We start from the raw sequence: 25101 nt of genomic DNA, 5'->3' as shown, positions 1-25101 counted from the left end.
TTGAATGAAGAAGACAGTGTGACAGATGGACGGACGGGCCAGGATAACAACATACCCAAACATTCTCCATAGAGTGCGGGTATAAAAATAGAGTATTTTTGAGATTGACCCCGTGTAAATTCGTGTTGACGTTGGTTTGCTTTTCCTATTCCTATATATAGAGATCATATAAAATCAAGCATAGTACGTTACCGATCCCCGTGTGATATATTTAGTAGATTATAAAAAACAAGTTTCACTTGTGCATTAAATTTTATCAGCGTCATTATACACATTCTAAGGTGGGTATTCAAACAAACCATCACTTTATCAACTAAAAATCTTTTCTGAAATGTTAACATTTTTTAGCTATCCAATGCATTCTTCGTGCTTGTGGCAGGAGCTTTGGCACTTTCTTTTTCCATCTTTAGTTTTGCCACGAAGTTCTTCAAGAATTCTATAGTGGTATTATAACTCTCCTGAAAATAAATACATCTGTTTAATTAAAATGAATCTCTCATAATTCGAACAAAAGACCGAAGCGACGAAGGTCACATATCACATCTCTCTCTCTCTCTCTCTCTCTCTCTCGAATACATGAAGGTAATGGAACCCCTTGTAGCCACAAACTATATTTAAAAGGCTTATACTGTATTTCACGATTGTGAACATGTATCAATTAAAAATATATACTGGTGCATGGAGATAGGCCCGTGGTTCAGTAACTCGATACAATTATAAACAATTAGAAAGATAACAAGGCTAGGCATTAAAGTGTTATACATTCTTAGCAAACTTTATGGTAATTTTCAAAACTGCAAAATTGACATCCATCCTCTGATACTAACGGAAAGGATAATAAATTATAATTTAATCATGAGCAATTTAGCGATTTCTTACTGTGGAAGAAGAATCAAAATGTGAGCATACGGATAATACCGTAACGGTATACAGAAATGCACGTACCTCGACAGACGCATCGAAATCAATAGTAATCTTATTGAAGAATTAATTGTTTTTACGAGCTTCTACCATATTATTATCTTACATCGAATCTTAAAAATAGACAAAATTATAGAACATATCACTAAAAAGATATCAATTCTACTGTGTTCCCCGAATAACTTTGAACTACATGTAATGGACCACGAATTCAATCTACTTTGTAAAAAAGATAAATTTTAGCATGGTTAAGCCAGAGAAGATTAATTAAACTTTTGTACATATACATGTATAATTCCTATGAAAAAAGAAACTTCTATAAGGTTACAATTTATAAGCTTGCTACTAAAAATGAGTGTTTGTTTGTTTTGTATTTTGTTTTATTTTGTTTTCTTTTTTTTTTTAGTTTAACATCGAGAATTTTTCACTCATATCGAGACGCCACCAGTTGCCATTGGAGGGCTACAAATTTAAACCTATACTCGGCACTCAAGGCCATTGAGCAATAAGGGATCTTTTTCGTGCTAGCACCTACTGCGACACGGGACCTCGGTTTATACGGTTTTATCCAAAGGACCCGCAACTTTCACTTCAAAGTGCTGAAAGACCGCTCTTCCAGGTTCCGCAGTGGGATTCGAACCCGCTACGTAAGGTATAACTCCTTTTTTCGCGATTCTAGAGCAAACGCTCTAACTATAATGAGTGATTTACATGTATATCCACAAATTTATTTCAAAAAGATTAGCTATCTTATGACTTATGGCTTGACTACTAATAGGCACGTCTCGAAAAGTGCAGTATCTGTTCAAGTCAGATACGTAGATATCTAAAAAAGTATGAAAAATCGAAAAGGTGATAACATCATGTTGTGAACTGATAACACTTAAATTTGTGGTTAACCCTTTGATTATCAATAAAATCATACTTTAGAAATAGTTTTTCAGTGTACTTTGATTAAGTACCTTACTTTGATAAAGTACCGAACTTCTATGTGTTGTTACCTGTTCGACGAAATCTGCATCCTCTTTGGTATAATCAAATGTAAGGGTTCCTATATAATGCGAGTTCAAGCCAACTGTACGTGGCACATCTGCAGCCTAAAATAATACAGGTCATGTTATTACAGTGTATCAGTATCTGCCAAACTCCATTTTTACAGGTGGGATGGACAAAATGAAGAGTACAAAAAAATAATAATAGGACAGTTGTATAATGATATTAATAAAGATGAAGAAATAGCCTTATCATTAAATCTCAAAAACTATTAAAGGGGGCGTAAGATCTAGAACCATGTCACTGTTAATTGATTTTATGTTTAAATATAACTTACTCTGACAGATATCCGTACGATATTTAATGACATTGTATTGTACAGGGTTTGTAATAATGAAAGTAGCGTATTCACTTGTTGTCTACCAAACCCTAGTCTTCTGTGAACCACTGAGATCCCTGTTTCTTCGATGAATGAAATTAACTCTTCATAACTGACCTAATATTCAATAAAAGTACTGGTAAAAATCTCTTTGATTTCAAGTATTGACGTTGATTATAGGATTTAAGACAAGCTACTTTTATTCCTATTTGAGAAAAAGTATGTGAAGTAGGCTTTAAATATTCAGGCAGATGGAACCTTTCCATTTCCATCCTTGTCTAGTTTTGCCACCACTTTCTCAACAGTTACGTCCTTTCCAAACAGACGTTTCTTGTCACAGTCAGTAAGGTCCTCCTGAATGAAATCATAAATGTTTTAAGATCACAAATGATGTTACTTTAGATAGAGAGAGGTTATTATAAATATCTTTCAAGTAATGTACATGCTGTACCAACACTGTACAAACACTTTTTAAGGCGTTCTGTAGTTCCTCTCTGTTGATGAATTCATCTTTGTCCAGGTTTTGCTTTTGCAGTATCTGTTAAGAAACGTAAGTATACACAGAAAGTTATCAAGTGCTCGAATATTTTTGGTAACCCCCCCCCCCCCAAAAAAAAATCAAAGAAAACGTACTTCTTTGTCTTACAATTATTTAATTATTTTAACATTTATAAAATACATTGAACTATCTTTGCATGTTTTTTTTCATCTAACAAACCAGAAATGTACAAAGATATATAGTTAGAGTTCACACTTTGAATCTAACTCAAAATATAAGATTTGAACATATTACAAATATTGAATACATTTACCTTTAAGAACTTGCTAACTGATGTTCTCACGCATTGGTGCTCCTTTTTCAGCTTCTTTTCATCTTTAAGTTTCTGTCTTGCCTTTCTTTGAATTCATAAATGTTTAAATGAAAAGAATATATCTTTTAAAGTAAGGTATAAGTAAGTAATAGGTAAGATGATAATTTAAAGAAATATCTTAATTTCTACACATCATAAATAATCTAGCCGCTTCAAAATCATCATTGGGAAAAAGACTCAAATATTAAACAGATAATCTCTCAACTATAAATTATTTACACTACCAATAAAGCTTGAAGAATGATATTTTTAAAAGCCCTGTTTTTCTGTGATTCAAGAGTGTGTCTAAAGCAATTACGAATGAATTACAATAAAATTTCATCATAAAAAATATTATATTGAAATAATAATAGAAACAAAAGCTACTAGATGTTTTCGTTAATTTGGAAAATCTTAAGCTAACGAGGGCAATGCTGCCAATTGCATTGGGATATAGTTTTGAAATTGGTTTGTAAAAAGAACCTTTCTTTTAAAACAAATATATGCGGTCCACATGAAACATTCTATCGATCATGATTACTATTGAAATAAAAAAAACTGTAAAAATGAAATGGAAATGTTTGTTGCAAGTGAAACTCCTTGAAAATTACTTATAACATTTAGCATCTGATGGCAAAAAACTCATGAAAAGTTGAGAGGTCAAACGCAAAAATCTTGTTTAACTGCTTTACATTTTAAGTATTATAAAGCCTTAGGTAAAAGATTAAAGATGAAAAAATGCTACAAGTTATATAGTTACTGACCTATTTTTGATACAGCACGCACACTGCCATCATGCAGTTGCTTTGGAGAAAGATGATAGCTAGTTATTTAAAGAATCAATGTCTAATGTATTGGATATAAGAGGGAATCAACGACAGCCCGTTATGCATTATTCTACGTTTCCAACAGTCGTTGATCTCCCTGGCATACCCAACAAACTAAAAAGTGATTCCTTATATTTACATCTATATGTGAAATAAAAGTGTAAATATAAATAGAAAATGCTGTCTAATACACGTACTTTTAAAATACACGAGGCATTCCATGTTAATTTCCATAGTCCTCGCCTACTGACGTCAAAAACAAAGTCATCCGCGAGGGACTGACATGCATTAGGTACTCGACCTTTCACATATGGCAAAATTCAAATTCATTTTTATTTATCATGATATCAACTATCAAACTTTCAAAGAGTTATCACAGAGAAAACAGTTGGAAATGTGAATACATGTATATGCCAATTAATCTAACATTTAGAAAAAAAAAATAACATGACAGGGGTTTCAAATTTCAACGTGATACAGATTACAGAAATGGATTGCTCGATTTTCCTTCCTAAAATCCGAAGTAAAATGTATGTTTAATGATTAAACTGATTGCCCTACATTGCATAGTAGAAAATTCAAGTAACAAGATTTTCAAATTAAACACCTATAAAACATAAATGAATTTACCTTCCCAGTGGTGTATCTGGGAACTCTAATTTTGTTTTCCTTCTTGACTCAAATATTAACTTGAACGACTGAATCTCATCATCAGAATACTAAAACAAAAATGTTTGTCGAATTGAAAACAAAAAACGCAACAAAATAAGGCCTCGATCAGTTCATAATTAGTATAAAAATACTGTCGACTACAAATTACAGTAGGTTCCACTAATTACCAGTATGAATCCCAACGATTTGAACGAATGAGCCTTATCAGGGGCAAATCTGTTTTTTCTATCCATTATAAAGGGGAGTTTCTCTAAAGGTTGTAATCTTTTGAAAAACGAATCCTCCTTTTTCATTGAAAGCCACCATCCTGAAAATAGTGAGAAAATTTAGAGGATCTTAAAGGAAAAAAAATTAAAAAAAACCCAATAAATGCAACCAATGGATTTTTAGTGAAGAGGATGTCGCAAGCTACATTTTAGAAAGACTGAAAATGATTTACGAAGCATATTTATAAAATTCAACATTTAAGATTTTATCGAGAAGAAGCATACTCATTTAATTAAAAATGCTTAGAACTGAAATGGGTGCTTTGAAACACATTTTTTTTCCAGGTAAGAGATATTTTATTTTGCAAGTACCTATCCTATAAACAAATGTTAAAAAATCAAATATATTTGGCTATAGAAAAAATGTAAAAGAATATTCACTGTTTTATCAGTACATGTATATATGTTATTTATTCAGACCGATTGCTTCTAAACTAAAATAATAACCTGCTTCCGTGTTTTTACTTCCAGAAAAGTTGGTAGAATGTTTCAACTCACCATCGTAACACTCTATTGGGTAGTTGATGAGTACACCACCATCCACATACATGCTCTCCACTCCAAAATCAGTATGTTTAATAGGCTGCATTATACCTGCAAATCAAGACAACTACATTTAAAACAAAGTACATAAAATCGAACATATATAAGACAGTGAAAGTTACTTACTGCAGAAACTAACCTGGGAGGCTTATAGACATACGAACCGCCTTCCTGAGTGACATTTTGGGTGTAGTTTTAGGATGAAAATAGGTTTCTTCCATATCATTAAGATTTGTAGCAACGATGCACAACTCCTTCCCTAATTTCTTGTAAAGCTGAAGAAATCAATTTAAAAGAATACTCAGTACAAGTCAAATAGTTTTACAATTTTGATGCATATGACAAGAAAACTAGTGTACTCCTATTGCCATCTTCACATAATTCTTTATTTCACATGAAAATTCTGTCGCGGATGTAAAAGATTTTTTGAAGCATAAATTTTGCAAAAATAATTCTTTTATGAATGTATCCAAAAAATGAAACATTTACTTGTTCAAATGTAGCGTCCTTGTCCCCAAGTTTCTTTTCAACTATTTCTCCGATGTAATCGTACAGGGTATAAAGTGGTTACCATCCCAAATACCAGAGGAGATTTGGAATGAAACTGAATTTTCCAAACCTAGCATCTTTCAACATAAAAACACAGGACTCTCAAACACGCAGAACCACTTTTCTGCATTAAACTTCATAATAGTTTCTCTTGAAAAAGTTTGCAACTCATGAATAAAAAGTTTGTTTCAGTCTTTTTTTCTTGAGTTTTCAGTTGAATAATAAGCATGTTAAATTCAAATGAGTTTGCACATACTCTTATTTCAATTATTAAATCTTTTATCTAGAGCAGTACCATAATACTTTGAAAAATCTGTTGACATGACTTCTCTAATTTCAGTGCTTTTGTAGCCAAGCGCAGCCATGGTTGCCGTTATAGAGCCAACACTTGTACCAGCAAATCTTTTGATCTTTTTCATAATACCAACTTCCTCTAACGCCTGAGAAAGAATAATATATAAATAATCGACGTGAATTAGGTCAAAAAATTTGTAATACTGACCTGATAATTGTAATATGATTTTTTTAATGGACATTACTATAAATACTTCTTTTTTAGTGCAATTACAAAATGGTGAATTCGACGTCACAGTAGAGTTTCCTGAATATATTGATCTTACATTGATACAAATTATCAGTAATGTATATTAACCTGTAACATTATTTATGTTTAGCATTTCAGAAACTACAACCATATATTCATTTTGCAAAGTGATTGTTTCCATTTCATTAAATGTTTGATCGTACAGAAATAATTCTTTTCTGCATGTCATTACGTATTATTTACCTACATAAGAACGACCCTGCATACGATATATCACAAGATATCTGGGGTTATTATGAATGAATCGCCCTTTATATTTAGAAAATTGACTTTTGATCACAGTAAGTCGAGTTAAAGCAGAACAGATTGACTAAAGTGAAAGTTGCTTACCTAAGCCAGTGCTACCATATTGCATTCTCCTAACATATAACGATAATAGAATTTAAAACTTTCATACATGTACTCATCTACTACAAAATACAAGTTAACATTAATCTCCTATATCTAACCCTCAATGCTCCAGGATATGCTATCCCCTTTGCTCCACCTCCCTCGAAAATGAGATTTTCGAAAGGATACTGATCAACATAATCGTTTGGGTCTATGGTTTGCGCAAGCTTGTCTAATTCACTTAATTCTAAAAAAGAAACAAATTCATAAATGAAAGAACATTAACTGCAACTATTCAAACATTGATTATATAAACGGATGACTGATTGTAACTCGCTTCTGTGTTAAATAAATGTTTTCCCTTTATGTTACCGTGAACGTGTTCCTCGCTCTCATGATCGCTGTCATTGTCTTCCTGTTGCAGGACATCATCAATATATTCACTTTTTGCGTCGACAAGGACTTGATCACTTCCGTATTTGGATACCTCTGTTCCCATCCTTTAATCTGTAATTTAATAAGGTATAACCTAACGTACAAGCACAATCATTTGTGAAATTATTGATATATTTGCTTGCTATAGTTCCAACAAAGGACATTTTTAAATCTAAAGAATACGAGATGTGTTTGTTGATTATCCGAAATCAACTATGACATGCATTTTTTATTGCATTTTTGTTGCGTATAAGTTTTGTAAGTGTTTTCATTTTATATCTCATGATTTAACATTTTAAAATGTTAGATGTTAGTTGAATTCAATTTGTACTTGCTTCACTGTAGTATGTTCTTTAATCTCTACGTAGAGAGTGTGAACGTCAAAAACTGAAACTTTTGGTAATAAAAAACAGGAATTATTTGCATGTGTTTTCAATCTAATCGTGAACCTGCTCATCAATCGAAGATTCTCTATTATATTCTATGTAATATTGTGGCCCATTCTATTCCCATAGCCATGGAAAAATTGGAGAGTTTATAATTGCATTTTTCAAAATTCCGATAACGCATGTCAACAATGTGTTTAAGGGATTTTTCGTGTTAGTTATTACCAGAGTTTATAAAATATTATATCGCAATAAAATTCTTCCTTTCCTCGCTTCTCTTGCACTGAATTGAACACATCTATTCTGTAGTTTCATTATGGATTTTAGAGCAAAAAAAATATCCTTGAAAAGATACAAGTCGCAATTCCTCTAAAATTGCGCAATATTCAATCAAATAAGGAAAATATCAGATGAAAAATCTTCTCTTCTTGATTTTAACAATTTACTTTAAAAGTTTCACACCATAATGTAGTCCCATCATAACCAAGGGGTCATGTTTTCAATGCATCTGAATCTACAATAAAAGATTCATCTGATTCTACAATAAAAGACTACACTACTGGTATGATTAATCATACCTCTATTTTTGAAATCATTTCTAAGATATATTCATAGAAATACCGCAGCACATTATACATTGAATTAAATTCTTTGGATAAAGGTTCAACACTGCCTTTCTGCTTAAAAGTATGCACAACTCTTCTATCGATATCAAACACAAAAATGTCATTTTCATTCAATTGCTTTACATTCATGGAACACATATAAATAAATAAGTTTATATGCATTTTTGTAAAATAACCTATAGTTAAGCTAAAAAAATAATCAACAGTTTGTTTCAAATTAAAAAATCAACAAAAATACTGTGAATTATTTTTGTTTTCCGAATGTACATGTAGACGAATCTAGACTTGCAAGAAAACGTACTCAATATTCAATCTTATTTTGATATTTTGTGTCTCTGCATGCCTACAAGGTTTTCTTTGTAATTTGTCTACAACGTGACCAGGGCCTCATGATCTTTTATATCATGAAATATGGAGATAACAAACAGTAATCAAGCTCAAAAGTCTATTGAAATAATACAAATTGGGAGCAGAGGAAGCACGGACCTCTAAAAACATCAGAGGTGGGAGCAGGTGCCCTGGAGGAGTAAGCATCTCCATCATCTAAAGATATATCATGTAAACCTTAAAATAATTTAAACTTAATAGTTCCTATGGTGCACACAAGTTGTACTTTCGTACAGCCCAATCCCGAGGTGTTAATTTTATGAGTCATCTTACTTCTCAAAAGCTATCAGCTAATTTCAACTTTTGAGATATTTTGTTATGCCACTAAAGTTATTTCCTGAAGGAGATCTCTCTAATTTGAGAGAGGAATTTCCATTCACTCCTTATTAGTCTCTATACATATACTTCATTTGCTTCAAACAATTTGATTCTTCGTTTGAAATTGCAAATACGTTAAGTAAACGGAAATGCGTAAAGAAAAAAAACACTAATTAAAATTTACACAGTACAAAGAAAAAAAATCATAATTCTGTACATGTAAAGAAAAAATAATGAAATCCTTTCTTTCTTTCATGTATGTTTTTTTAAAGTCAGCATGTAAATTAAAGAACCAACCAAATGAATTTTGATTCAGAAACTGATAAATATATGCGTTTCAAAAATAATCTTTCTTCGAGGGGCTTCAATTGGAAGCCTAGTGGTTGGGCGCTCACTTCTTGATCTGGTAGTCCGAGTCCTGTAAAAATGTTTCTCACTGTTCACTACATCGGGGAAAGGAACAGGTGGTTTTGGATCAAGCAATCATACAAGTTTATTGATCTGCGACGCAAATTTCACAATTAAGTACTTAAAATATCGCGTACTTCATCACAACAGATCATTTCTTTCTAATAATAATATTTTTCCAGATCAACTAATGTTTAAAGTATACAATCAGGATTATGGGCCAAATAGTGAAGTTGTCGAGGAAAATTCAAGATAATAACTTTATCATATGAATTTATGTACATAAAAATTGTGCACCATTGGAAATAAAAAAAATCATTTTTAATTACTCTAGCCATTTTTTAAACAAAACAGACGATTAAAAGTTAAGACAAGCTTATTTCAGCCAAATTTCAAGTGTAATAATTGTAGGTCATAAATGAATGAACAATTTCTAAATTGAGGCAAGCTATTGACAAACAAGTTGACGAAACAAGGGTATCAACAGTCTCGTTTGAAGTCATCTTTTCGCACGTTTTTCGGTCGATACAATGACCTTGTCAGCACATACAACCTATAATTGAGTCAAATGCTGACTGACGTTTTTCATACTAATTGTTAGGCCATTATTCATACACTGAACTGTCTACGGATTTTGTCCGGTTTTTGCTTCCCGATCATGACAAGGAGCACACGGCGGGTGTGCTTGGTCGGCAGGGGATACTCACTCCTCCATGGCACCTGATCCAACCTCTAAATTTTGAGGTCCGTGTTTGCTCTGCTCCAAATCTGTATCGTTTCATTTGACTTTCGAGATTGAATACTGTTCGTTATCTTCATATTTCATACACATATTTAACAATCTAAACTTGATGCCTCCTCCACTACATGGCCCACAGTGTCAAATACAGTTAACACGAAATTTTCCAACCTTTAATTGATTTTAAAGTAGATGGTTGCAGATAATGTTTATGCCAAGATCTTTAAATAGTCTAAGTATACTAAATTTATGTAGAGAAATATCTTTTAAACGATTTTTGATGGGTGAATGTGCTTCTTTATAGCAACTGCCAACTGCTGCATTAAAATACAAAAAATTGTATCACAAATTGGATCTTCTCACTATATACTTGTTTTTAACAAAAACTAACAATATAGTAAGTAGTAATATGTCCCATTTTACTCGAAATAGGGGGCAAATTCTAAATAATATACTCTTTCCTCGACAATACATCTGGCGATCACGGTAGCCTACTGGGGACGTACCCTTCGTGATCGGCAGGCGCGGGTTCGATTCTCGTTCGCCGCTCCTCCTGAAACTTAAGACATAAACATAGGTAGTGACTGTTCCTTCGCCAAGCCCCCGGCATTATAAGTAAAAGTCACAGGTCTTTCGGAAGACCTAAAAACCAAGGTCCCGTGTAACAGTAGGCGTTGGCACGATTAAGAACCCTCACGGCTCAATGGCCCTAAGTGCGGATTATAGGTTTAAATTTGAAGCCCTTCACCGGCATATGGTAACGTCTCTATATGAGTTAAAAATTCTTGAATGGGACGCTAAATAACATGTAATCAATCAACAAGGCAGCCAATTGAAAAATCGAGAGAAAAAATGTTAACATAAAATGCTTTCCTTTAAGTCCTAAAACAGCGAAACAGTTTGTCCAATTAAGTCCGTATGAATTCGATATTTTTTCTTCTGTATGGTGTATCGAAATACCTTTCATTTTCTGCCTGTATGAAAAACAGTACGCGATGGAGGCAAAATAACATTTTTTATGACTTAAAGTCTTGTTTAGGTAAATAATTTAATTAACAATAAAATTGAGGATTGTGAAAATTAAGCGTTTTAATAAATGTAAGTAAATAAGATGATTTACACTCAACTTTATTGATTATTTATGCAAAAAATAATTATGATAAACTTTGCAGTTGAATTGTAATACCGCGTGTACATCAATCAGAACCCTTAACAAATCAAATAAGAAAATACAAGACTCTGCACTTTATCCTTCGCAGGCGCGGACCCAGGAATTTTTTTTCAAGGGGTTGGGGGTCCATACAACTAAAACAAATAAGGGCTTCGAACATTTTTGACGAGCAAAAAAAACAAAAAAAAAAAACAAAAAAAAAACCCTCAGTTTTTCATTCGGGGGAGGGAGGGATGGGGGGGGGGGGGTGTTCCACACCACTAACTAAAATAAATAATATAACTCGAACATTTATTGACAATAATAATTGAAACAAATTAAAAAAATATACAAAACACAACAAAACAAAAGCAAAAAATAAAGCCGTAAACAGCTTGCCAAAACCTAAAAAGCTTATTTCGGGGGAGGGGATGGGGTCGAGGGTCGGGTGTCACTTTCCCTCGTCATATTTCTTTTTCATTTATAAGACTCGTCTAACCGTTTTAAGAGGGGAGCATGTTTTAGAGGAGTGTCCAAGTTCATATTTGGTTACTTAAAGTTATAATTAAATAATTGAAAAGAATCCGGGTGTTTTCGCCCCAAACACCTGTTCGCTCCGAGTGGATTCGCCACGAGTGGTTTTCTTCAATCATACAGTGTACTTGATGTTTATTTAAGCAAAAGTCGTTTGATCAGTGGGTGTTTAGATCAACATAATTAATGAGCACTTTAATTAAATTCAATTATTAGTTGCCAATCAATACCAAACAATTATTTCCGATTTTAACGTGAGATGAATCAAACTTTTCTTTCAAAAAAATCATGAACATGGGAAGATAACAACTCATTTATGTTTAAATATGTAAAATAAATATAGGGGGAGTTTCGGCCCACTTTTTTTCATAAAAATAAATTTCAATTTATTTTTTTCAAAATTAGTTTATAATTTAAGATAAATGTGTTAACTTTTGTTATTTATATTTCAAAAGTTGATATGAGATGAATTCACACCGCAGCTGACACATACTTAGACGTACCCTCAGATGCGTTAACATTAGGCTTATGGGAAAATATGAGGGTTGCATTTATAAATCGATGTTTAGAATATGAAGTGCATGAGGGACACTCACCTAAATTTGCTCAGTAATTATATATACTCTGCACACTAATATCTTGAAATATGATGAGTGTCGCGTGTGCACTTAATATCCAAAAATTGAAAATTGCATAAAATTTGCACATCTAAAATTAGAAGCTCCTGGTTTCTTAATCTGAGTTCCTGTTAAAATACTTAGCCAAAAGTAGCATTCTTTTAATCAAAGAAGATTCTCGATAATATTAACAATAGAAAACATTTTCGTATCCTATTTTCACTTCGATACTTTTTTCGTCGCCAACATATAGCGTTAACGTCACATTTTTAGCTCAACTCTACGAAGATGGGGGAGCTTTTGTAATACCGTCGCCGTCGGTGTTCCAGGTAAAGTTTTTGATGCAGATTTTTTTTCAAGTATATCTATGCCCTATTTTAATCAGAGTCACCCGATCTAGTGTGTTTCCTTGTCACCAGTCAGGTTTCAGATGCTGCATTTTCAGCCAAAGAATGTCCAGGTAAATGTTTTGAGAACAGATTTAAGTTTTTGGAGCAGAGCACCTGTAAGCACTTGTTGATCAGACTTGCTTCATGATGCATCTTCGGATGCACACTAGACTTGCTGCAGATGCTGGATCTGACATACATTTTCTTAATGAGTGAGCAGGTTAAAGATTTTGAAGCGGGTCTCATTCTTATGTAGCTATAAGCCCTATCGTGACCAAACTTGCACTGAAGATGCATCTAGGATTGCACACTACCAGAAATGGTTCAGATGTTGGATCTCCATTACATTTTCCGACTGGCTGAACAAAAAATAAGTTTTGGAGGAAGTCCTCTCCTTAACGTTATTTATCATGTATAGTTATTTTAAACATTCTTGTAAATAGAAATCCACGCTCCAACATGCTATGGAAGCGCCCATATATCTCCGTGTGGTTGATATAGGGAACGTGGAATGTTTTAAGTTTGGATGTTGAGGCGCGTATTTCTGCAGGATTACGGATTAAACACATATCTTTGGCGTTTACCCATCTTTTTCGAACTGCATGCGGCTCTGGTCTAGCAAATCATATATAATGAAATCTAAAACTCTCTAAATGAGAAGTGACTAGAGTTGGTGAAGCAACTTAAGTATCTATGGAGAGTTGGGAAGCGAGAGGAAGTTAGTACTGGCTGGGATTCTCTCAGTTATGCTGAAAACATAACGAGATCTATGTGGGCAAATAATTCTAAGTTTCATAATGAAAAGCAAACACTCAATTCATTATAGGTTTTTACATCATTTGACTTTTCACATATAATTACGTATCATGATAAAATATTTTGACTGTAATTAATATCAATCATATTTTCAAATACATTGCAATATACGGAAGCAAGCCGGTAGGTACTTGGTAAAAAAAATATCTGTCGGCCGCCATATAATTTTCTAGCGGCTGCCAGTGAAATATCTGGCAGCCGCCAGATAAAATAGTAGCGTTTTTGCTTTAACGACATCTACAGCTTATGTTTGTAGTCAAATCTGGGAGTTTCATGCCTTATTAGCAAAGATCAAATCTACACTTCCTACAAAAAATGATTTCATAAGGTTACGTTTCCCTTTAAATTTATGTATTATTAGATTGCATGTCTACCGCATGTAGACCGCATGTCAACACATCGGCGGCATCTAGTTATTTATGTGGCGGCTACCAGATAAGTTTCTGGCCGCCGCCAAGGTTAAGTTATGTCTTTATTAATATCTATCCTATTTCATTTACGATTTTGACGTTTAAAAAAATCCAATTTCCCCCTATTAAAATGTCTACTCCAAAAATATACGAAAGGGAGTATAGTTAACTTTTCAATTATCATGTGACCGGAAAATGCGCAACATAAATTATTTTCCTATTTTTAGGAAGATAAGGAGTTTTTCTACAAAATATCAAAATTTCATAAGATTTCGCGAAGGGCCAAAAAATGGCCTTATCGAAACTCCCCCTTTAGCTTAATCGTTTCAATTTTATTCCAACAGTCTCCATCCTTTTCTGAAAATTTGAACATCATTGAAAACGGAAGCGTACCTTGCAGATCGCCTTGGATACAATAAAAACCTTTCGCATGACACACACGCAAAAACCACAAACATAGTTGTCATAGCAACCTGCCAAAATCCACACGTGCAAAAATTTGACACCTTTAATGAGAAGTTACAGGTATAATCGGGGCGAAACCACTCAGAGCGAACATGTAATCGAGGAGAACCCACCCGTTACTATTGAAAATCCCACGGGGGAGCGGACCTCTCTCACTCTAATTCTAAATCCGCGCTTTGCGTTGTAAGAACTACTTGCATGTAAACTAGGATTTTTTAACGCAGAAACTTTATTACGATAGTGATCGGTTAAAAGTTAAAACTAATTTTCATTACTTTGAAATAGAGTATACTCTTTATTGTATCCCGGTCATACTTTTAACTTAAGGATGGATTCTTGTCCGGTTTTTGACTAGATGAAATATTCAAAGTATATTCGCTTATATGTCTTACATATTTAGATATAAAGAATTTAAAAGATCACATTTTTCTTTCCTCTTCATAATTGCACATCTTTAAATAGAAATAGTAATCTGAGTTTGAAATCTAGCAGGGAATATATTTTTGATGGAACGATGGCGTATAAAAATATCTCCTCCTCTGCTTCTCAAAATTACTATAGAACAATGAATTTAGATAAAATTTTTAAACAATCAAGACTTTGAAAAAAAATTCAAATGTAAGGAAAATTAATAATATTTGATTGAAGTTTTAAAATATATCAAATACTTTTCTAAACAAACTACAATTATGTTAGCTTTTAAAAGCTTCCAATCTAAGTATAGATTTGAGCAAAAAAAAAAAAATGTAAAAAATGTGTTTTCTCTCTTAGTAAATGGTCAAAACGGTTTGTTTTTGTATCAATTTGTATCTTTATATGAGTACGAGTACTTTAACATATGTGAAAATAAGAAAAATTTAAATAAACGAAACATATAAAAATAACTTTTATATCAAAAAAAAAAAAAAAAAAAAAAAAAAAAAAAAAAAATTAATAAATAAATAAGAAAAATAGAGGAAATTAAGATTAGCCTATATCTATTTCAGTTAAATTATTTATGTCAATTTGGTAGTATCATCTGATAAACCTTATATTTTTATGCAAAAGAAAAACATTTAAATAAATCTTTTGAAATAGAAGTAAGCATCGCATGATTGGCTAGAGTATTTTATTTCAATGTCAAGGAAAAAGATAATGACCTTGACCTGACATTTCTTCTAAAATAAAATGGTCAAATTTAAAGTTAAATAATGAGTCAAAATCATGTGTTTCTTTTATGAAAGTTGTATCACAAAACAAAAGATTTATGTGAAATATGAATATAATGAAGTTTTGGCAACTCAACTGCACCGTAAAGCAAGAAAAAAGCAGCAAAATGTAAGTGCCGGAAAAACAAATGTTGTATCTATCGCTTTGGTTTTATCGTCAATGTCTACAATTTCAAGGTCACGCGTCCTTTATTTTTAGCATGAAACTTGTAAACAACATTAAATTGGAGCAAGCAGAAGTGAGAAATAAGTTCTGATCATCTTTATTGAAGATTGTATAAAAATTCTCGGTCATCCGATATTTATGTCTATGGAATTGAAAATTTAAAATTTAAACCATGGTAAATTCTTCAACTTTTTAGCGCATGCGTACAATAAAGAGGAAGAAGTGAAGCAATATTTTTGTGTTGGGTTATACAAAGTTTTTTTTACTTCTATTTTTCTCCATTAAAGTAGATTTTTTAGGTTCTGAAACCTGCATTTTCCTGAAACCTAATACTTTCAAGAACTGAACAAAATGTGCCATGCATAAATGCTACTTTTGTCGATTTTCCCGTTTTTCTGTCACGGTGTCACTTTAATCTAATTGATACCATCACTTAGTGATAATGTCTTCTTGAATCTATGAAATTTTCATAAATTTTTAGATACAAGAAATATGAGAAGAATCCCTCCTTAATACATATATAATTATACAAACTCCTAGATTTTACATTTTGTTTTCTTCAAGTTTCAAAGTATTGCAAAGTTCATCTTCTATAAAAAAAATCGAAAACCATCAATTTCAAAAAATCTTCCTTAAAAAGGACTCATTACAAAACTATTACATGATTTTTTTTTTTAGAGAAACATGTGAATTTGTTATCTCGCGAAAACCATTGTTGACCGAGGCAAGGCCGAAGTCTTGAATGGTTTTCAAAGATAACAATTTCACATGTTACCCTAAAAAATCATGTAATATTTTTTGTTACACTGATGTATTTTTAATGAATATAAAGAAAAATGTCAAGGTAAACCATTCTGCGCAGTAAGCGACATATCGTTAAAAAAGGAGCATCGAGGATCTGATTTTAATCAGATTTAAAAATTTTATACTGTTACACGTCGATGTGCATTTTCAACTGTTTCTATGTGATGTTACCAGGAGAGCGTGGTTTATGCACGCGGTAGGGTAACAGTATACGTACTTTGTACTAAATGTTTTAAAACCAACAAATTTGACTATCTAACATGCATATGAAAGTAAATCAACACCGTTTGGTTATAATATCTATTTTTGATAATTGCTTCGACCTGTAAGAAATACTGTATAAAGCCCTTTCTCACAGGATTATTATTTTTTGAATTTACGTAAATAAAAAAAATGAAAATAATCCTATTGTAAAATTACATTTTTCATGTTTAAGTAAAGATTTTATGAACACTAAACAATATTCTTGCTTAAATATTGCTGTTTAGGGAGCTCATTTTTTGATACATGATCAACAAAAGTACCCCAGTGACTTGTTATGACTAATATTATGTATAGAACGAAAATACCAGGACAAATTTACACCGATCAATGATATATAGTTTCAGGTAACTATAGACAGAAGTGTTAAAAAAGACCAATAGTTACAGTGCATGTTTGGTGTATCGTTATATACACGATATCAAATCCACTGGGTTATAGCGTAGATTTTAAGCTGTACGTTCTTTTTATTCAGCCTAGGAAACACAGAAAATCAAACAATATCGACTGAAATAAATGTTTTGTTTCAACTCTTAACAGAGGACGGGGGATTGTTCAATAAAGTCCTCAGAATTTGTGGGAAAAGAAATTCAATAACCACCGCTTGTTGCATAATGTTTTATATAGTTATACCTGTATTTAGTGAAAGTACTCAGTGGAGACAGAACACTGTAATAGTAACAAAAGTCTTGTTTCGTTGAATTAAATTATGTACAATGGGTATTACTCGTATGAGATTGACATAATTTAAAGTTTTAAAAAGATAATTTTAAAAAATGCATACCTTTATCACCTGACTACTGTTTACACAAGATAAAAATGAAGAAACTCCGTCTCTTTTGTAATACCTTGATCACATTTGAGTAGTGGCTCTCAAAAAAGGCGAAAACAAAATAAATGCAAGATAAACTACATGTATGAGACCTTTTATGCACACCGAGACCTTAATTGCAGTTGATTCATGTTTTACCCAATTTCCTTTACGTAAACCATTTCAATTCTTGCAAAACTTAAGTTTCCGGGCTGCGGAAATGTGATGAAGCATGCAGTTTTAGTCTTAAAACTTGACGGAAACTTTAAAAAGCCAAAGTTTCCCTAGTTTTTCAGTAGAGTTTCAGTTATTTATTAATCCAGTGCATTTATTATATATTAACATGTATGGCTTAGCTTTCCCGTTGTCTTAACTACTCATATAGGTTCAAAATAAATTATCTGCTTGCTTCTTTTAATATTACTAAAACATTATGTAGCTTTACGGTAAGAAAATGTCATGTTTTGAAACGAACTATTATATCTGTTGATTCTCTTTCAGGTTTTAAGCGAGATCTAATGTAAATGAACACTTCTTAAATGTAATATTCCTTTTTAAATATTTTTTTTATTTCCAGAGAAGGACAAAGCCATTATTTATCAAAATCAATTATATCTCTACAATCCCTTAAATTGCCAAAAATCTATGAGGTATATATATAGATCGTAACCACTTGTAAATTTTATGCTTCAAGATAACTGGTTCACCTTAGGGCGGATCATGTTACTGCATAGCAGGATTACATCATTCTAAGAATAGAAAAAGTGAAAGTAATGCTACAGTAAAAAAAAAATCACACACACACACCCTTATGGCCTCTTACTATATTATAATTATTTACTTTTGTCAAAGGTTTCATAAAGATTCATTTATCCAAATAAAGATGATGTAGACCCAGGAGAAGCCGAGGTGGATATCATGTTTCTTTAGATTGATAAATCCTTTTAATATTCGACACAAATAAGACCTTTCGTATATGTCTCTAGAATTTTGCATATCGTCCATGTTTTTATAAACCGCTCCGTGATGCTGAGTGTCTGCAAAACATGAAAACAATGCACTCCAAAATCTAAATTTTCTGACACATATTTTCGTAAAGCATCATGATCAAAAGATAATGTTTGCTTTTTTCCGTACCACAGATATCGATAATTCTTAACTTTCATTCCAATCAAACGCTTCTGAGTAGAAATTGTATTTAAACATTCAATAGACACCACTTTAATTCTCTTTGAAAAAACAAAATCATGATTTTCTTTGAATGAAGAGTAATCTCTACATTCTAAAATTTGATGCCTATAAATTTAAAAGTACATGAAAAAATTTATATGCCAAATAGTTAAAGAAAAAGTGAATGAAATATGAAAATAACGAACAGCATTCAATCTCGAAAGTCCAATGAAACGATACAAATTTGGAACAGAGCAAACACGGACCTCAAAATTTAGAGGTGGGATCAGGTGTCATAGAGGAGTGAGTATTCCCTGCCGACCGGTCACACCCGCCGTGTGCTCCTTGTCATGATCGGGAAACTAAACCGGAAAAATCCGTAGACAGTTCAGTGTATAAATAATGGCCTAACAATAAGTATGAAAAACGTCAGGCAGCATTTGACTCAATGATAGGTTGTATTGCTGACAAGGTCATTGTATCGACAGAAAAACTTGCGAAAAGATGACTTCAGACGAGACCTGTTTGTTGCTTTAGCACACTCTTCTAGGGTCAAACGCTGCATATTGTTGAATTTTTTAGCTGAGTTTTTAATTAGTACAAACATAAAGAAAACAAACAAAAAGAAAAAAATAGAAATATACTCCTCTAAAAAAATATGGGCACAATTTTCATTTTTTTCTACAAAATGGTTACGCTTCAGTTAACTTTGTAGTTATTTATCATTTAAGACATTTAAATGACTCATTTTTACATAAGTAACATAATCATATATCAAATACATCATAAAAAAGTTTTGAAAGTAAAACATAAATTTACTTTCGTGGCGCGTTAGCAATTTTGTCAAGTGTATATGCGTTTTTAAATGAGATACAGTTTAGTGCAGGATAATACAAAAGTTTCAGTGTAAGAAAATTAACAAAATACTCTGAATTATCAGTGCTGTGTGTTGCATGTGGACTGATCAGTATTTGCAAGAAAATGTAGTCAAAATTTAATATTTGTTTGATATTTAGTGACTGTACATGCTTAAAGGTTTTCTTTGTAGGTTGTCTACAACATGCTCTGAGGTTCAAGATGTATCATGTATATCTTAAGAAGTTAAATTAAACATGCTGGTACCTAGTGCAAACAAGTTAGACTTTCTTCCTGTCTAGTCCTGAGGTGTTAATGTAATTTACACACCTAATAACGTACAGAGAATTCAAGTTTGGGCATTTACTTAACAATAAAGAAATTTCTTAATGAAAATGTGCATTGTGACAGAAATTTTCATCTCCTTTTCTTCTCATTAGTCTCTACACTTAATATTATTTCCCAAGTGAATAATTAATGATTTAATCATTAATGAATTATAAATGAGTTATCGGATAAAGGGGAATAAATTAAAGGCTTTATTTCTATATTCTTACAGAGCTTTTGAGGGGTTGGTTCCTAGGCCTTGTTTCCATAGACATACAATTTGTAGTTATTATTAATTATAATCATTAATCATAATGATAAGGAATAGTAAAATGTCTAATCCAGGAATCTCACAACCCCCTAGCATTGTAATAAGTAAACAAAATGGTCTTCACTTACCTTCATTTGAATTTCAGCACACAATTATCAAAGCTAAATAGAATAAACTTGGTTGAACAATTGTAATGTCGCATGCACATTTGAGAGGCGGACTTAAACGAAGTGGATAGCAAAATAAATGCAACTGCATATATAGTCGCGTTGTTAACCTTCACATTGTCTGAACTACTCATACTTGGAAATGTTATGTTGAAATCGGTAAGGAGATTCCAAGTAAATTACCATAAATTACCATATTAATTAAACTATATGTTGTATCTCAGGTTTTTAAGGAATATCAATCAAATGCACTTTCCTAGATTTAACAGACCTTTTTATCAATTTTCAGATTCTTGGAAGGGCATTGTTCATTGTATGAACAAGAAATGATATTATTGAGGACCCTTAAATGTCTTTGAAAACCAAGCAGATATACGGACTCATTATCGTTTGCCAATTTGATGCTTCCGATGATTGGTCCAGTCCTTAGGACGATGAGGAATTATACTGTTTAAAGTCTTCTTTTTATCACTTTTTTGTAGAAAAATGAAATTAATACAATAGGTTAACTACACTTTTATATATATAAAAACAATATCCTTGTTTAACTATTGCTGTCTGTAAACGAAACTCGTTATTTATGCATGAATAATAAATGTACCTCAATAAACAAACATTGTTTGTTCAAATACAATACGAAAAGCATGTCTCGTTATATGCCCGATATAACACCAAAGGTTACAGTGTATGTCTGCACATCTTTTTTCTGTTGCTAAGCAACCAAAGAATAATCAAACAAAATATCGATTGACACAAAATAGTTTTTTTCAAATCTTAACAGAGGACGGTGGTTTGTTCAACAAAGTTGGTATTCACTGAAAAAAAGAAACTTAATGTTTATTCTTTGTTGCATAGTATGCAGATATATTTCCTATATTTAACCTGCATCTGGGAAAGTACACAGCTTACGCGTCAATATGCGATATAATTAATTTTTGTTACTTCATAAATTTTTAATGATACTCGCTACGCTGTGCCTCAGAAATATGAACTCAAGCCGTCCTTAACGTAGCTGAGTAAATATTCTGTAAACTACATATATGTCAACCTTTTGTAAGTAGACACCTGGGGCTCGTTTCTCAAAAAGTCGTAGATTTCGGCCTAAGTTAGTCCGACTAAGGAAGTTACGCCAAAATTTAGACGGGCCTAAATCGCGTTTCAGAAAGCGGCGTAAGACTAGGTCTAAGACTAAAACCTCTTCGCTAAGTACTAAGCATGCACAGATTGTATTTTATTTGGTTTAGAGACTACAATTACATGTGGCGGATCAAATTAATATTAAATTTAAACCTGAATACAGAAGTAAGGCACGGATAGCATTAGTGCGCGTACATGTTTTCTCTCTTCGCCATCTTTCAAACAGATATGTTATGCAAACCAATCTGTATACATATTTTCAAGGTTACAGCATAAAAATTAAATAACTATTTTTGTATGCTCAGATAAATTTTAAAAAATCTTTATGGATACAAATTACATTTGAAAAACATAAACATGCATGTACTCCATTGTGATATACAATCGTACATTAAAACCCAAACGTTGTACATAGCATACGTACTTGCGAAAAATTGGAGTACATTTAGCATAAAGAACTTTACTGAAGTAAATTTCCTTTGAAAATAAGCCATATTGTCTTTTCACTTATGTTTTATGTTAAAATAAATACACATAAGGTAGTGGCAAAGGCCTGGAACAGGTTCGTAGCAACGGTTTCAAAAGTTGGGGACCCCCCCCCCCCAAAAAAAAAATTTCATTAACTGTCCAAGTCAAAAACCTTATTAACTGTCCAAGTCATGGAATTATGGAATTTGTCAGTGATCGACCTTACAGCGACAAAATGGGGTGGGGGAGGGGTTGGCACCAGCATCTGAAGGAAAATTTAATATAGCAAACTACTACACTCAGAAAAAGTGGAGGGCCGGGGCCCCCTGGTCCCATCGCGTTCTACGGACCTGTGGATAATTTAACAATTATGAAATCATATATTATTAAAATATGGATAAGAGATTTTTGAAAATTTATTAGTTGTATTGAATTTATAATTTCATAACAATCAATTCTAACTGAATTAAATTTCTTGGCATTCAAACTTATACATGTATTATAAAACATGTATTACCATGTATTACACTTTGGACATACAGTATAACATTGATATCGATATGATAATTTACACAATCCATGTAAAAATACGCATATACAACATTTCCATTAGCACACACATTCTCAGTAAAGATTTGCAAAAGCTTAATTAGTCAATCAAGTATTTTTAGTTTATCAATAATATAAAATATATATTTTAATTAGTTAATTAATTTATTCTAATCCATATTACAGGCAAGCAGTCTAGTATTTTTATAAATTTCCGAAATATTTTCATTTAATAATTTCCAGTCGGGATCAGATTTTTTTTTTTTTTTTTTTTTTTTTTTTTTTTTTTTTTTGTATTTAAACATATTCTATTGAAACATAATCAATAGGATTGGACACAAGTTTTACCAACTTAGAATTGTCCTCTCCAACACAAACAAAATGACATATACATATACACGTGATGTACAACCAACAAATGTACAATACAAAAAAAGTGCAGGGAAATAAGAAAAGGGTGGGGGTGCAAAGAAAGAAAGGAAAGGGGTTGTAATAGATACAGAATGGTTACGCTGGGTATTCATAAAAATCTTTTCGATTTTTTAATATATTTGTGTACGGCTTTAGCTATGTTCATATTATTTTGTTGTCCCAAGTTTGAGTCCTCAAATAGAATTGTGTCAAGGTCTATTGTTCCTTTGTTATTTCTTATAGTGTGAAATAATTCTGCTCTTATTTCAGCATAATTCTTACAATACAAAAAAAAGTGTTCAGTGTTTTCATTGGTATATCCACAAGAACAATGAGTGTTATCTGAAAGCCTGACTTTGAACAGGTCTGACTTAAGGAGACTCACATTGTGTCTCATTCTAGTTAGAATTGAGTTTATTTTCTTTTCACCAAAAGAAAAATATTTTGGGGGAGATTCACATTTAAGAAGTCTTTTTTTGAAAGCATTTACAGTTTCAAGGTTTCTGATTTCAGAGGGCAAGGCGTTCCATAATGATATTGTAGATGGAAAGAAGGAATTTTTTTTAATAAGTTCGTTCTACATTTGGGTATAACAATATTATTACAATTTCGTAAATCATACTGGGTTATTTCTGAGACTTCAGGAGGTAATAGATTCGATAAATAGTCTGGCGCGAGACCATGTTTTATTTTAAACATTAAACATAACTTTCTCTTTTCTCGTCTATAAGCAAGTGTTTCCCATCCTGTTTCATGATATAAAGAGTCACGGGGGGAGTAAATAGGAAGTCCAGTTACAATACGTGCATCTTCTAATTGAAGTTTCTCTAGCCTTTCACAGTCAGCTGCAGAAATATTATCCCATACTTCTGATGCATATTCAAATAAGGGCCTAATGAATGTAGTATACATCTTTGTTAAGAAATCACGATTTAAAGATAATTTCAATTTTCTAAGAACTGCAGTTTCTTTTGAAGCCTTTTTAATAATATTATCAATGTGGTTTGTCCATTTCCCAGAATTCGAAAGTCCAAGATGACAGTGAGTAGAAGATGGAATGATTTCTTGACTGTCAAACTTAAAGCTTAGTTTGGATACTTCATCTTCACTACTGCCAAATATTAATATTTTGGTTTTTTCAGAATTAAATTTTACAAGCCAGTTTTTTGACCATTGGTTAATTTTTTCTAGATCATGGTTAGTAAGTTTTTCTAAGTCTTTCAAGTTTTTAGATGTGTTTGACACAGATGTGTCATCTGCAAATAGTCTAGAGAGACCTGAGAGTCCACATGGTAGGTCATTTATATATACTAAAAAAAGTAAAGGCCCAAGAACAGAACCTTGGGGAACTCCTGCTTTCGTTCTTCCCACTGAAGAACTTGATGATTTGATTTTGACCTGCTGTGATCGACCAGTAAGATAATCATTTAACCAAGCAAGAACTTCACCCACAAACCCGTATTTTTCTAATTTGTATTTTAAGCCTTTCAACCAAACCGTATCGAATGCCTTACTGATATCACAAAAAGCAAAGCAGGTGACTTCTTTATTGTCTAAAGCAATACAAATGTTAAGATAAATTTCTATTAACTGGGTGACTGTTGAATGTCTACGCATAAATCCAGCTTGTAGGTTATATAACAGTTTATGTGATACTAAATGGTTATAGATGTATTTAAACATTACTCTTTCAAGGATTTTCCCCATACAACTCAACAAGGAAATTGGTCTGTAGTTTGATGGGTTTGATTTCTCTCCCGTTTTAAAGACAGGAATAACATTAGCATGTTTCCAAACACATGGAAATTTCCCAGTTTTCAGAGATTTATTGAACAGAATTTTTAGAGGGATTGCAATTTCATTACTTATTTCTTTTATTAA

The 25101-nt window shown here is 32.2% G+C and overlaps 2 protein-coding genes across 2 annotated transcripts; both read right to left on the bottom strand.

Annotated features, from left to right (window-relative positions):
• Window positions 1-272: 272 nt before the first annotated feature.
• On the bottom strand, window positions 273-6016 carry LOC133179216 (uncharacterized; the record flags this gene model as incomplete). Its single annotated transcript, XM_061314007.1, has 11 exons — window positions 273-458; window positions 1923-2018; window positions 2252-2410; window positions 2552-2647; window positions 2760-2831; window positions 3106-3190; window positions 4602-4690; window positions 4811-4950; window positions 5408-5503; window positions 5592-5727; window positions 5942-6016. Coding segments are annotated over 11 exons (1158 nt in total), but the record flags the coding sequence as incomplete, so codon positions are not given.
• Window positions 5980-20691, bottom strand: LOC133178947 (uncharacterized). Its single transcript, XM_061313598.1, has 5 exons — window positions 20617-20691; window positions 7308-7435; window positions 7055-7182; window positions 6297-6441; window positions 5980-6078 (listed from the first exon to the last, which is right to left on the bottom strand). The coding sequence occupies exons 2-5, from the start codon at window positions 7432-7434 to the stop codon at window positions 6020-6022; spliced, it is 459 nt and encodes a 152-aa protein (XP_061169582.1). The 5' UTR covers window position 7435; window positions 20617-20691; the 3' UTR covers window positions 5980-6019.
• Window positions 20692-25101: the final 4410 nt, after the last annotated feature.

The sequence above is a fragment of the Saccostrea echinata genome, unplaced genomic scaffold, assembly GCF_033153115.1.
Source record: "Saccostrea echinata isolate AGI-Se365-2 ecotype Australia unplaced genomic scaffold, CSIRO_AGI_Sech_v1 ptg000004l, whole genome shotgun sequence".
NCBI classification, from domain to species: domain Eukaryota; kingdom Metazoa; phylum Mollusca; class Bivalvia; order Ostreida; family Ostreidae; genus Saccostrea; species Saccostrea echinata.
Note: the sequence above shows the minus strand (reverse complement) of the source record. Positions and strands in the feature narration are given on the sequence as shown.